This window comes from Uloborus diversus, chromosome 1 (genome assembly GCF_026930045.1).
Source record: "Uloborus diversus isolate 005 chromosome 1, Udiv.v.3.1, whole genome shotgun sequence".
Lineage (NCBI taxonomy): Eukaryota > Metazoa > Arthropoda > Arachnida > Araneae > Uloboridae > Uloborus > Uloborus diversus.
The window spans coordinates 52,186,446-52,202,525 of NC_072731.1; the positions used below are offsets into that span (position 1 = coordinate 52,186,446).

General features: G+C 30.4%; 1 protein-coding gene across 4 annotated transcripts in view; it reads right to left on the bottom strand.

The window, feature by feature from the left end:
• Positions 1-16,080, bottom strand: part of LOC129229607 (spectrin beta chain-like) — a 73,299-nt gene that overhangs the window by 44,526 nt on the left and 12,693 nt on the right. For all 4 annotated transcript variants that reach the window (XM_054863977.1, XM_054863960.1, XM_054863968.1 and 1 more), the window contains exons 6-17: positions 15,195-15,310; positions 13,384-13,496; positions 13,064-13,251; positions 9,898-10,080; positions 7,371-7,628; positions 6,996-7,134; positions 6,282-6,438; positions 5,498-5,742; positions 4,084-4,284; positions 3,875-3,991; positions 3,714-3,791; positions 254-418 (exon numbers count right to left, since the gene is read on the bottom strand). In XM_054863977.1, coding sequence (XP_054719952.1) covers positions 254-418; positions 3,714-3,791; positions 3,875-3,991; positions 4,084-4,284; positions 5,498-5,742; positions 6,282-6,438; positions 6,996-7,134; positions 7,371-7,628; positions 9,898-10,080; positions 13,064-13,251; positions 13,384-13,496; positions 15,195-15,310 — 1,960 coding nt within the window. The remainder of the gene's footprint in view (positions 1-253; positions 419-3,713; positions 3,792-3,874; positions 3,992-4,083; positions 4,285-5,497; positions 5,743-6,281; positions 6,439-6,995; positions 7,135-7,370; positions 7,629-9,897; positions 10,081-13,063; positions 13,252-13,383; positions 13,497-15,194; positions 15,311-16,080) is intronic.

Below are 16,080 nucleotides of genomic sequence, written 5' to 3' on the forward strand. Positions count from 1 at the left end.
AAAACAATGAATTAGACAAAATAAAAACAAAGAATCATTTCTTTAAAGTTTTTTTATACTTTATTTTTTCAAAAGGAATATTGATGATTAGCCTCGTAATTTTGTACAACATACAATGAGTTTTAAAGCAGAAAATACTGACGAAGAATAACATCAAACAAAATGATTTTTTTTAAAAGAAATTTATAGGCGGAAAGTAGAAAAAAAGGTTGACGCAATGTAAGAAACCAATTGAAACATCCTTTAGACATACCTTTTCTTCAATCCATTGTTCAACACCATCAGCTTCATTGAACAGTTTGTATAATGACAAAGCATCCAGCAATCTCTGTTTTCTAAGTTTAGCCAGTTCAACGAGATCTTTATAGCGTCTGTCAATGCTGGCTAACCGTTCCAAAACTTCTGGTGCTTCACGGTCCTACAAAAAGTTTATTTAAATAATATCAGGGTTCATACCCTTTAGGCAGAAAAAAATTCAAGCACTTTTCAAGTACTTTTCAAGGTAAAAAATTTTGTTTTCAAGGCAATATCATAAATTTTTACTAAAAGTATTGTATGCAGATTTCATTTACTACAAACACATAGAAATAAGGCAATAATACAAAAAAGTATAGGAAAACAAAATTGCTTTTTCTACAATGAGAGATGCTTTGACGAAAGATCTACTGCGTCGAACGTTTTTCTGAAAATGTTTGAAAAGTTTGGTCATAAAGAGAAGCAAATATCAAGAGGTTTAATTTTGAGGTTTTTCAAAGGTTGCAGCAGTCAGAGGATTGTATATTTTCTAGAATCAGCAAATTAATACTTAAAAAACAAACCTTTCATAAGTGCTTTTAACTTTCATGGGAAGAAACTAAAATACCCAAGTTCAATGGCATTGCCAGAGAGGAGTTTTTGAAGTCACTCCCCCCCCCCTGGTTTCAAATTTATTTCTAATAGCTATACAGTGGTTTATTACAATATAAGGGCTGTTAGGACAAAAACACTACCCAGAAAGTTATTTCAGTTTGCACTATTAAGTTCTAAAAATATTAGGTTTGCAAATCATTTATAAGTATGCAAATCAATTATTCGTATGAATGTATTAGCTGTTCAGCCAATAAGGCATTTCAATTGTCCTCGAGTAAATTTAAAAATTACGAAGTAAGAAAAGTTTATGAAAGTCCACAGTCCAGTCTCTACACCTCAAAATATACAAAAGCAAAGCTTAAGCAGTGATAAATACTCTGAATGCAAACTTGAGCCTATTCAGCTTTCATTGATTAACTTGCAATAGTCAATAAATGTGCAAGTTCAGATTTATAGAGTCATATTTCGAAATTGAAAAGATTCACAAGAAGTTGACATATATTATGATAAAAGTAGTTTTATTTTGGGAACAAATGGGTTATTGTTGAAATTAGAATTTAAATTTAGAAAGGCAATAATATTCAGGTGTGATTGTGATTTGTGAGTTCATAAAAAATTACCTGAAAGTTTCAAAGAGCAAAATGGAGCGAGGGGGGGGGGGAATAATTTTTAAAACTAAGACCCCTATTACTTGAATGTACATATGTACAACAATAACTTTTGCTGTGAATACAATTCATAAAATAGTTTATTAAGTCAAAATATTCTGCATAGAAATACCATGCCATACCTGCCAACCTCTGAGAAAAAAAATCCGGAAGATTTATTTTTATCCACAAGATTTTAACGCAAAATTATATCAAACAGGACACCTACCCTCTTTACATTCAACAATGTATTAGTTATGAATTTTATATCAATTGAACTTACTTTCGTTTAGTAAATATTACTGTTATTGCTTTCTTTAAAAGTTTGGAAATAACATTTGTTACTCATCTTAAAAAAAGAACAAAGCAAAAACAGCTCGAATTGAGAGAATGAGAAGATAATTGGTGCCGAAATTGTGCCCCTAGTTGCCCGCCGCGACGCTTGCTGTGATTGGATCCCGATGAAGTCATGCGCTGTATCACTCAGTGACGTCATAATCTTGCCTCGCTTCTTCTCCTACCATTCTCTTACGGCAACCTTTCCTTGGCTACTTGGACTATAATGCGGTGCCCGCGTTCCACAAAAGTCTCGTTAGCGCCAAAATTGGAGAGATAATTATTTTTTCTACAAAACGTGAAATATCCGGAAGATTTTGCTCCTAACCGGAAAAACGGAAAAGGACATAAAAATCCGTAAAACTTCCGGGAAATCCGGAAGGGTTGGCAGGTATGCCATGCCCAGTGCCTGTTGATAACCAGCAACAGGCACCGGGCCTAGCTAGGCTGGTCCTGGTCAATTTATTAGATCCGAATGAAAATGAATGACCCTCCTTAAGCTATCTACCCCTTTGCTGATTAAAGCCTCTTTCAGTAAGCTGCTCCAAGTACCCACAACTTTAATAAAATAGTAATTTTGAACATTTGAGGAAAAGAGGAAAATTGGAGATATAGAGAGGTAAAAGCATAAAAACGAACACTACTGGATTTCAAGTGAATAATCATAACACAACCACCCTGAATTATTTTAGCAGACATAGAAAAATGATGTACTTATAAATAAAATTCAACTTAATAAATTATATAAATCAACTTTATATTTAAAATACAAACTTTAAGTTAATTTGTTAGGTGCTCAACTGCTGAAATTTAAACTTTTTTCAAAAAATCTGTTATGACCAAAAATTAGGTAAAGATAATCAAATTCAAAATTGCAAAAATAAATAAGCAAATAATTAAACAAGACCAAGGTAATAAATTCTTTAACTCTTTAGTTATTAAAATAAAAAATAAAATAAGCTAATCTGATGTAGCAGTGTCAAAATAACTACTAATTGCCAAAATATAAAAATATTTACAAAATGCAAAAGGATTGAAATCTTAAACTTTAATGTTGTCATGTTTCCCATAAAATAAACTTATATTTTACTAAAATTAAACATAAAATATGCTAATCTAAGGTAGCAATTATGAAAATAACATCCGATCAGTGAATATATTTAAATATTTGCAAGATGCAAAAAGATTGAAATTTCAAACACGAGAAGCAATTTTTCCCGAAGTCCGAGTTCGTTCGACGTGGCATGTTTCCCATGAAATAAATTAATTTTTTTTATTAAAATTAAACAAAAAATATACTAATCTAAGGCAGCATATGCGAAAATAACATTTGATTAACCAAAATATTTAAATATTTGCAGGATGCAAAAAGATTGAAATTTCAAACACAAGAGCAATTTTCCGCGAAACTCGAGTTAGTTCAATGTTTTCATGGTTTTCAAATAAATTTCTTTGTTAATTAATGAAATTAAACAAAAAATAAACTAATCTAAGGTATGTCAAAATATCTTTCGGTTGTAAAAAACATCAAAATATTTACAAGATGCAAAAGGATTGAAATCCCAAACACGGAAGCAATTTTTCGCGATGTTGCATACTGAACACATGTTCAGAAAATTGCATTGGTGAAATACTTTTTTAAAACTTTTAAGCACAATTCGTTGATTTTTGAGAGAATTTAGGCACTGAGAAACTTTTTCAAGGTTTTAAAACTTTTTCAAGCACTTGAAAATGAACTTTTTTTTTCAAGCACTTTTCAAGGTTTTTCAAGGGCGTACGAACTCTGAATATTTATCAGAAAAGAGCAATATACTTATAATGAATCGCACATTAATTTTTGATATCAATAATTATCTTTAAAAAAATAGTGCCAGAAGTTACCTTTTCTCCAAGACCAGCAGCTTGAGAATGAAGAGCGTCAATAGTATTAGCATAGTTTTTCAGCTCATCAGTAACATCCTACAAAAAATGGAATACATTAAATACTTGATTAAAATCAAAGTTCAGTATTTTCTTTTTCAAGTTAAGACTACATTCCTTACTTTGTGCTTCTTCAACAGAGATTGAACATTGGCTTCATCACGACCAACGTCTTCACTAGAAACCAATCTGAGTGCATCCAACATCCATGTGTCAACATCGTCAGCATCAGCAAAGAACTTTAAGAATGAAAAGGAAAACAATTAGATTTCAAAATACGTATAGATAAAAATCTATGGACAAAATTTTGATAGCTGAAAACTAGACAAACCTGATGGTAATCCACAGCATCGTAGAGTCTTTGTTTACGCTGGGACTGAAGCTCTTTTAAGTGTTCCCACATGCTATTAACTTCACCAATTCTGTCTTTGATTCGATCTGAACCAAAATGATTTGCAGTAATTAGATCTTCACCAACTTGAACCACATCTTGCAACTGTTGTTCATGAGAAGCAATCTCATCCTCCATCGCCTAGCAAAAGTAAACATTGAAAATGATTAAAATACATAAATTTTGAATTAAATCTTATCAACGGTATCCAGTGGTGCTTGAGACTCAACCAAAACCAAGTCATTGTCATAGTAAATACAATCTTAACAATTTCACATTAAAAACTTGGGTCTCTTTCTTTTTGTATCCTAGAGCCTTACAAAAAAGTTCCTACTAACTTACATCCCTCTAAACACCCTTAAATTTGCATGATGCCTTAATTTACTGTCATTTCCTCACAGAGGTTAGACTTATGAAGGATTTTAAGTATGTTGAAACTTTTGAACTGCAAAAAAATCTGAAAATCTGGATTTTTAGGGAGCATATTTACTCCTGTACCGGGATCACCAAGAGGACAACTAACCAAGAAAAACATAGATATAAGACCATCTTTGATAATTTCCCTGATTTATTCTTTCACTTTTAACAGAAGTTTTTGAGAATTTTAATTTTCAATTACATACTTAATAAATAAAAACTGACAGGCCATGAGGAAGCAAACTACATAATAGCTAGAAAAACTATTATTTTCCCTAGCAGCTATATTTCACAATATACCTCATCCTCTCACAATATTTCAGCTTGATTAAATACTGAAAATGTAAAGTCAGCATCAAATCCAGATGTATTGAATAGCCAACAGGGAATTATTCAGGCTTTTATGCTAACCATCCTGCAATTTTCAATGAAGGAAAAAGTTAACATGCAAGTTGCAAAGTATGAGGCAAAATATTTCTTAAAGCTTTCCTTTCTAATAGCACAGTATAGAACATTTGAAGTATTTTCAGCAAACAGTTCTTGCATGAAATTATAATCTTTATTTTTATTGAAACATGCAAACATGGTGTTTTATTTCTTTCATGCAGGGTATTTGGCATAATTCTTCATTTAGATAATAAATTGTGTAATTGTTCTCTACACACAACACATGTCAGCCAATCACATGTATATGCAAATATTAAGCAAGATTTGTATAAACTATTAATAAAGAACCCTACATAGTTCAAGTAAGTTTCTTTTCTGTTTAACGAAAATTATATACCAATGATTTTCAATACAAATTTCCCAACATTTGTAAACTTTAAATGGACAATTCTTAAAAAATTATACAGATTACACAGCATTTATCTTATAGATTGTCCTCGCCTGCCCAAAAAATTATGAATTTACACACCTTGAGAAAAGAATAACATACCTTATTTTTACTAATAAGCAAATGCACAGTTGTCAAGTCATGGCCAATTTCTTCTGATGATAGAATCTGTTCTTTTTCCTTTATCCAGGTTTCTTCTTCCGTCATATCCCAGTAGAACTGCCATAATTTCCTGGATTCATCTAGCCTATTGCGACGTTCCAGAGCTAAATGTACCAATTCTGAGTAAGCTGCTTCCAACTGATTTATTCTTTCAGTCACTATTTTAGGATCACATGGTCGGTATCCTTTAAAATTGGGAAAAAAATCAATTATTTAAACAGCACAGCTTTTATCTACTATATCATTAAGGAAATGGAGGACAAGAGAACTAACATGTTTAATATAACAGTCAGGATTCCATTTTGAAGGTGCTTCTAAAGAAACTTGGCAAATCGGAAAAGGAGAGCTTAACAAAGAAGCTAATAACAATTTAGATATTAAAATTTTATTTTACTTTTAGTACCCTGTCACAAGGCTCACAAGGGGTCCTGTTTTTCTTTGAAAACCTCTCTTACTCTCAAATCCTTATAGGATTTTATTTTTTAATTTGATCCGTATTCTTCAATGGCTTTTTATAATTTTTTTTCTTTCCTCCTCTTAATTTGATGATGGACTTTTTCCTTTTAATTCATTTTAGCTTAAGTACAATTGAACCCTCAGTATGGAAATTTAATCTAATTATTTTTAGCAAAGAGTTTATTGATACATAGTTCATTATCCTAAAACAATACAAGTACCCTCTCACAATGTTGTTTATATATTAGATCATTTAATAAAATATTACCATGTTCTTGCTCTGTAACAAACTTCTGAGAATGCTGAACAACTGCTTTTACTCTTTCTCCCAAAACATTTATATCTGCTTCAACTAAACTATGTTTCTGCAACAGATCTTCAACACCCATTAAGTGTTTTCCGTAATCTTCTGACAGTAAGCTTGCCTGAAATACAACATAATATAAATAACATAACTGCCCTGAGACAATATGAATACATACATATACAGACACACAAACAGTAAGATGAAAGAATAAAATTACTCTTTTCAAATTTATACTAATTTCTTTTTAACTAAATCTCAAGTAAAATTTAGATCTCAATTTGCCTCATACAAAATGAATTAAAAACACCTCAGCATCTCTTTAAAGTAGGTAACAAAAAAAAAGTGAAAAAGAGACTCATAGATCCAAACCAACAGATTTCAAGGTGTTAGTTTAATTGTTGTACTAAGCTCCCAAAATGAGAACAATGCAGAATTGCAAAACAGCAACTATATGCATTGTTATATAACATAGATATGTAAGTAATCTGTTTATTTTATGGTAATCTAATATTATAAAGATATAATTCAAATATTCATTGATTTTTCAATAAAATTTAAGGGTGTGTGTTTATGTGCAGAGCAAATATGTCTCATCACAGAAATCATTTTTTTTTAATTAAGTGAAACTATCACATACAAAATTACTGCTCAGACAAATTGCAAAAATTTGTTAACCTTTATCTCTTCCATTGAGTCGAGAATGAAGATCATTTCTTGGAATGTTTGTTGCAAAGCCATAGATTTCTCAAGTCGACTACGACGAGCTCTGAGAAGTTCCAGTAAGTAATTCCACAACCGAAGTACATTATCTTTCCTGAAAAATACATTAATTACACATTTAAACATCGATTTAATATAATACTCGTATAATATTCAATTTAAATACCTTGATTAGATACATTTTATTTCTAGACAATTGAAATCGACAGTATTTAAAAACTAGAATTACCAATTAAAATTAACTTTAACAAATACTGAAACCATTTCATTAGCTAATAAACTAGTAATGTGACTGAAAATTAACTACATGGTTACATAAATAAAAGTTACCTTGCATTAATCCTGTCAATGTCATGGTAATTCTCAGTCTCGAGTTCTTGAGCTACAGCAACCACAGTTTGGACTCTTTCTTCATATGCATAAATATCAGTTTCAATTGCCTCATGCTTCTTAGCAGCTGCTTCAACAGATGCTAAATCAAATCCAAAATTATCCTGAGAAACCAATCTTTGATTTTCACTAAGCCAAGTTTCTCTCATTCCAGCTTTACGATCAAATCTGGCAGCAAGCTGTTCCAACTTTTCTTGCCTGAAAATTAATTGTATTTAAAACTTTATTATTAAAATTATGGGCAACACCATTATATAGAAATATACAGAACTCTACTGATTTGATTTAATTGAGGTTAAAACCTGTAATGATATTTGGAACTGTACAAAATATTTGGAAAACAAAAAGATTTGTGCTTAAAATTAAATTATTAACATTCAGTACTACTATTACTTGGATTCTTTGGTTCAAAAGCAACTGAGTGGGGATACATTTACTCGATTCGTTAGAGTAATGAAGGTATTTTTGCATGAAATGACCTAGTCTTACAATGAACTCTGGTAGCATCTCACTCTTGTGAATGATGTGCAATGGATGATGAAGTATTGCATTAATTTCTCCAACATGCTTAAAATTATGCATAGTGAAAACCCACTGTTTTGTTTTTAGCATTTAAAGCTTTACTAGTAATATTTTCAAAAATAAAATCTGTTTGAATTAACAGAAATTTCAGATTTCCGGGATTCTACTTAATATTTTTTCATCTTTTAACTCTTTAAATGCCGCTCTATGTTCCATGTGTAAAATATTGAATTGCTTCATAAAAATAGGACTCGTAGGCATCCCTTTACACAAAGAAAGAAGAAATTTGACAAAAAAAATTCCCATATAATATTTTGGTCATGCCCCGTTTGGGAACATTGGCATGTAACCTTAAGTTTTCTGTTAAGCTTTTAATCGATTAAGCTTTACGCTTGCTATAGCTTCAGTTTTGTGTTTATGCAGAAACGCTTGATATACATATTATTTGCCACATTCATTTCAATTTCAAATGTGAAATATTTCAAAATATATAAAAATGGAAGAAAAAATCAATACGTATTTATAAGCAAATTTATTCAAAGTTTGATACCATTTACATAAAATCTAAGAGTCTGAGTCAGTCATATTTTTTCTTCCGTGGATAATTTGTTTCCAAAGCTAGGGAATCGGAGAGTCGGAGTCCCACTAACTTTCAGGTACAGGAGTCGGAGGGACTGCTTTAAAATTCTAGGAGTCTGAGTCTGGAGTTGGTCAACAAGAGCTATTTCAACAAAATTTGTTTGAAGTAAATTTGCCTTTTTGTTCGGGATCAAGTTTTTAGTTTCCCTGTAAGTGCTAAGTTTAAAGGATTTAAACGGTTCAAAATTGAGCAAAAAATTGTCCAATTCAAAAAATGAAATATGGGAATGAGGTGTCGATGCCGAGATTTTTCGACAAAAAAAAAATGTTTGAATTGAACTATTCACTCAAAAGGTATTTGAGGGGGACAGACAGCAGACTGACAGACACACATTCCCCATCTCAATACCCTACTATCCAATTTTAATTTTCAAAATTTATTTAGGTATTGAATTTATTTTTGCCCTTTTTTGCTTGTAGCGATATTTTTAAGATGCATTAGCTTTCTTTCGTGCTTTTTTCTTCATTATCCAACTTTTACGAAAGTAGGAAAAAAGTTAAATAATTGATTGGGGGCCAAATCTCTGGAAAGTCTCATGTGACCAGGGAGGAGAATTTATTTTTAACAGTTTGAAGCCTAAACGGGGGTTTTAGAGAAGAGCTGTAAACATCTTTATTTCTACATACAAAACCATATTTCGATATCACTCCCATCCTAAAACAGAGACGAAGGGGAGGGGAGGAAGTGGAAAGGGGAACAATGAAAGGTTGAAATGTCACCCACCTGCTTTTAGATGCATCAATAGAGGTTGTTGTCAATTCTGAGGCTTTCACTAATCACATAACAGAACTTAAGCAGTGGCCTAAATTGCCCAGTTCTGTAGAGTGGTTGTGACAATGTTTCTGATCGGGAACAATGAAGCTTGTTTGCTTACAGGATCTACAATTTTGTTGGAAATTATATCGGTCATGTTTGGTTGTCAAAAAGATCCCTAGATTTATTGTTACTCTAGAATATCAAAACAGTTAAACATTTTTATAAAGAATTATAAATTTTTTAATCTGTCTCTGTGAAAGTCGGTAAAAAACACATTTTTACGAATGTTTGTATAAAACAGTAATTGCAAATTAGAACTAGTTTTTCTTTCAAAAATTCATGTCTATTTTTGCCAATAAATAGAAAAAAACTTAAGTCCTCACAAGCAAAAATTTATTTTTTACGATTTTTTACAGTTGATATTCCCATTCGGAAACATTGGCGCTTAAAAGGTTAGGGAAAAAAATGTGAGATGCATTTAAAAAGTGTTTATTTTAATACGATTTTAATACAAAATTAACATATACTAGAGCTATTGAAAGGAAATACCTGATTAATTCTTCACGTAAAGCTAATTCTCTTTCATGCTCTGCTTTTTCCAGGTGTTCCCATGCTTTATTAATATCAGCAATCATCTGGCCTTCTTTTGGAAAATATGGTTTCTGATTATTTGCTCTCATTTTGCTTTGCAAAGTAAAAAGCAATATTTCCAAATTTCCTTTCTCTACAAATCTAAAACAAACACATGTTGACTCAATAAAAAATCAAGAACAGTTTAAAACATTTTCAGTATTAAAACTACACTTTTAAACCAAATAAAATTAAGCAGCACTTATCTTAAAAAGAAACTTCATTTTAATACATAATTACCAGGAAATAAATGCTACAAAAAAAAAATGAAGAGCAAAAAGTTAACATGGGAACAAAATTCTTTAATAACCAGAAACTTCAACTAAAATTATCTCCCAAAGATGTCAATCATCTATTAGTAAGAATCTGAGGTGGGAGATTCCACTGGGGCGAGAAATTTTTGAATTTCTAATACCTAATTATTAAAACATCACTGTTTACAAATCAAATTTTTGAGTTCTCCCTATTCCTTTTTTTACATCTTGGACTTTCACATTTCATATAGGGGAAAAGGGGGCTCATGTGAACATGGTGTGTTTTACCAAGATCGATCAAGGAAAAAATCTTGAAAAATTCTCAAATAAGGACAGTACCAGTTGAACCTCTTGGACAAACATTTAGCACAATGGGCCATTTTATGTGTCTGTGGTGGCAACTTTGTTTCAGCAGGTGTTGAAAAAAAAAATTCCGCTGTTTTCTTCACATGAAAACATTTTCAAAACTAACTGCAATGCTAAACCTAAGTATTATGAACCATTGTATGAACATTCAAGTAAATTTATGACGTTTAAATTTTTTTTATTAAATTAAAAATTCTTTATTTTTGCGAGTTAGCTCTAAAGTTGACAATGCGGCACTTGTGAACACAGCATCTAGGGGTACAAGAGTTCTCATAGCCTTTCTCCGTAATATTATTATTAGTGCATGATATTGTAAGTATTAAAAAAATGTGTTTTATTTATAATTGTTATTTTCCTGTACTTAGTTTGTAAATTTACTGTTAATTGTTAATAATATTATTAAGTATTTATTTTTTAATGTTAATTATTATATTAATTGTTATTATGTTAATTGTTATTTTTATTTTTAAAATCTTTTGTTAATTAAATTTTTAATTAAGTAAATGATTTAGTGTTATATAATACTTACATGAAACAAAAAGACAAAATATTTTCATTTAATTAGAAACTGAAGTTCAAAATCATTTTAAAATACATTATCAAACAGTGTGTGAAGCTTAAAAGCATAATATATATACAGAACCCTTACATAATAAGTTCTTTGTATTATGCAGTCATATTAGTTTTTTTCTAGTCTATTCAGTGATCAGAACAGGCTATGAGGCTTTAGAATTTGACAGTTAGCAGTTATATATTCAGAAAAAAATATCTTCATAGTGGAACAATAAGATAAATAAATACCTTTGTGCTGTAAAGTCAGACCAAACAACGTAAGTAGAAGCACAAATTTATAAATTACAGCAGACACGTGTTTCGGCGTTACAGGGAACGCCTTTTTCAATGCAAAAATAATGAGCTTATGGATGAAAAGACATCCGACAAAGCTTTTGTCGGATGTCTTTTCATCCATAAGCTCATTATTTTTGCATTGAAAAAGGCGTTCCCTGTAACGCCGAAACACGTGTCTGCTGTAATTTATAAATTTGTGCTTCTACTTACGTTGTTTGGTCTGACTTTAGTGGAACAATTGCTGCACTATTGAAACTGACGCATTATAGGTTACAAACTCTTCAACTTATTTGTTATTTAAGTATTGTTTCATGTTGAAGAATTTTCCTTCAAAATGTTATGCTTCTCCTGCATTTTTTACCAGTGTACATATGTGCCCCAAGCCTGTTCACTTGTGCCCATCTATAGGGGCACATGTGAACAACTGATGACGTTTCTTAAAAATACCATAAATTATAGAAATTTTTTTTTTTAATCCCCAAAAAAATTCATGACACAAACAAAAGTTTATTCAATCATAGAGACACTTTTGCATTGGGAAATTGATAACATTTTTTGAAAAATAAGGAATTGAAAAAAAAAATTGTTCACGTGCCCTCTTTCCCCATGTTTTATAGTAAAAAAGAAAAAAAAAGAAAGAAAACAAAGTGCACACAATTTAACAGCAATAAAGTTCTTTAATTTCTTTATATACTTTTGCATTGAATTTAAAACTGAAGATTTTGCAACATATGCACTACAACAAATAATCAGCAACAAAAAAGCATTTTTTTAAGCACATACTAGTTATCTAAGATAGTGGCTCCCTAAAAAAACCATTTTGGAGGTACTTATGAAGGCATAACAGAGACAAAGAAACCCATACAATGTATCAGGGCTTTCCCTCTCTAGTAAGAGAAGAAGGAAAATTATATAAACATTCAAGAACAAAATACTTTTAGCTGAATGTAACAGATGCTCCTACCTGCACCCTTTAAATTTTCATTAAACAATTATTCAATTTTGAACAAGTCAGAATTTTAACAGCATTCTTAAATATAAACAAATAGCATTAAAAATAGAAATTTATCATACTATCTTTATTATTAGAGCATAAGCTTCCAATACATTAATAAATTCATTACTATAGTTATTCATTAAACATTAAGTTCACTAAATTCAACAGGACCTGTTATTACATACATATAGATTCCTTGTGTGTTTGTGTTTACTGCTCGAAGCAGCTTGATGCCTCAAAATGAATGTTCATTATAAATGTTCTCGAATAGGCATGTCAAGAAAAAAATAGTTACAGCACATAATCCAGCTTATAAAACCAGGGGATTATTTTAACATTATGTCCCTATAAATATTTTACATTTATGGTTATCTTTAAATAATATTTTTGGACTAATTCAATAGCAAAATATCATTGAATGACTTCCATCAAAACCACGAGCTTGACTTTAACTACACAAAAATTTTGATATTGGAAAAAAGACCGAAAATGAAATATAAATCAATAATTTATTGTTTAAAATGTTTATTGAACATTAAATAAGTCACAATATGCTTAATACTGCTTGTTTTAATGCCTAGGTATAAAACAAAGATTTCAAGAATGGGAGAAAATTTACTTTGGAGGCTTTTCAGCTGTTCTATAGTTATTAAAGGCAGCCAACTGTTGTTGCACTCCTGTCAAAGAATTAGCAAATTTTCTATCTGATAAAGCCAATATAGTTTGTTCAATCCACTGGAGCAAATCAGATGTGAGTGTTTCATATTCTGTAATGAGTTGATCATTTTCCATAGCTAAACCAACAACCTAAAAGTATATATTAGTTTTAGAACACATAAATAAACCACACTTTTATAAAATCAAGTAGATTTTCACTTTTGAAGGAATGAAAGTTTTGGAAGAATGGTAGGTTCATTACTAGTAAAAAAAGTTACTAACTTTTCCTATTCTTCGCCCTTGTACAGTTTCAGCTTTCATCTTGGAGAAATAATGATAGTAAGTAACAACATAAGTAATGATGGATTTTTCATCTGGGCTCTCCACATAAACATCTGCAAAGATAGCATAAAATAGTATTCAAACAGAGTAAAACAAATACCTTCACACATTCACATTTAAAAGAAAATTCAATGACTAACAATTTTTTTTTTTTTTTTTTGAGATATATACATTATGTTGGTTGAAAAAGTTATAGGTAAAATTATGATATCCTTCTTTACGCATGTAAGTCTTTTATAACCAAGCATTTGTATATAAACCCATCTGCAAGTATCCATATTCATTTGTCTGTTTTCAGTATTAAAGTAAATTAATATAAAGAAATAAGTTTCCTAGAACCATTTGACATAAAATTTCATACATGTTATGGATATTGTAAAAAAATAACAATTTTTAAGGGATATCACTGTTTATAAGAATGAGTGGGACTTGGAATTCCAAGGTTTTGGCAAAAGTATCAACATTATACTTGGGCACATTAAATCTTTTGAAAGTGAAAAAAATTACAGAACATATGAAAGTAAAACTTAAAAGAGTATCTTTTGATGAGCAAGTATTTCAAGTGGACCACCACAGCTAGTGTAATAGAGTAAACTTAAGTACCAGACTATAGTAACTTTGTTATTTGAACAGTTCAGCGAAAGGGTCAACTAATTTAGAAGCCTAGTGTAGACCATTAAAATAAGTATTCAATAAAAATATTTCCAATGGATGCAGGACAATTTACAGTTGCAACTTTCAGAATTTCAAAATAATACCTTGACTCAGATAGTATGTGTTTGTCACATTGAGGTCAAAAATTTGGAATGAATTGGTTTAACAAAAAAAAGAGTGCAATTATGAAGAGAAATTTTGAGTACTTGGAACAGATTACCCGATACATTTATGAACATGAAAAATCTAGCTATAACTGTTTTTAAAAAAAATTTCCACAACATATGAGCGGTTAATGGCATTAAAACTGTTGAATGTAATCGCCTTCTCCATTGGTTTAAAAGAAAGAACTGTGCTTACATCTTATTGGAAGAGACATTTGCAGCTTTCCACGGAGTTCGCAAAATCTCTTCTTTAATCCACCATCGGACTTAGGAGAAAGCTTATTGCTATTTGAGAAACATCATTGGATACTGAAAATCTGCCCTCTATTCTATTTAAAGAGCCGCAGTCTGTTTATCAGGTCCTTCACTACTTTCTCTATGTCTTACTGTATGTGTGTCCCCATGTTTCGTATTAAACGTATTTGTTTATGTTCAGCTGTCTGAATCTCTGCTTTACACAACCTTTCAACAAAAACGGACATAAGAAATCAGCTAATGAAGTTTGTGGCACCTGCTCGCCATGAAGTGACTAAGCATAAACTCATACATTAATTTTCTTACAATACATATGCTTTGTTTGATTTTTTTTTTCTTTTTTTTTTTTGTTAAGTGGTATTTAAAATACAGAAAAAAAGCTATCCAAAGTTTTTTCTTCCTTTTTTAACTGTACAAATATTTTAGAAAATAAAATATTTCTTCATGTGACATGCACCAGATTTAGTTTTCTTTAAAAATTATGACACGCTGAGCCAAAAAGGTCCGTCATCACTTTACTAGTCAAATTTATTATCTTTCACTTTTATTTTTACATCAATAACCCAGTTTTGAAAGAGTGCAACCAATTGCTAATTCAAAGCAATATCAAATTATACAATTATAAATTTAAGCATTTTTTTTTTTTTTGGCATAAAATTGGTTTGATAGTTAACTTACCTTCAGCATCAAGTAACCTTGTTACACCGAGGTTTTGCTCAGCAGTTGAAAATGCATTGTTCAAGTTATATATAGCATTTGACTTTGATAGTTTATCATATTGTATCAAATCAGGTCTGTAAATGAAACATATATTTAAATAAATGGCTAAAAAATGTTGAAAAAAAATTAGAATACACAAAAATTCTAGCAGAAAAATCAAAAAAAAAATCTAAGCAAAATAAAAATTGAGGCAAAGACATTACTTTATTTTTTACTAAACAATCGGTTGATTCAAAATATTTGAAACTGCAACTTGTATTCAAGTTTTAAACATAGAATGTCCCCCCCCCCATTTAAATTTGTTCAAGTAACAGTACTTTTTAGTTATAGGTTTATATTTACTTTGAAGTTCTTAAAACAGTATTTTTTATCATGGGTTACATAAGTTTCTCAACCCTTTTTGGCCAACAAACTGGAAAAAATTTAATAATTCCGCGAACTAGTCCCCCCCCCTCTCCCCCATAATACAAAAATCTTACTATGTATTAAAAACTAATATGCAAGTTGCTTGTGACATTTCTCTGATCATACTCTAACAATATCTTAACATTTGGATAAAAAATTATTCTAATTAAGTAAGTAAACTTTTGAGCAAAATCACAGGAAATATTTATGAAAAATTCGGAAAGTTTAAATTTCTTATTCATTAAAATTTGATGCCATCTATCTTTTGATCTATGACACTCAACTCTTTGAAAACGGCTGTGAATTGAGGGTCAAACCAGGTACTAAAAATTGGAAATATCACAAGGATTACAAATAGCCCAATTACATCTTTGGACAATTTTAATTAATGGTTCTTAGGACAACTTTAATTAATGATCCTTTGGACAACTTTAATTAA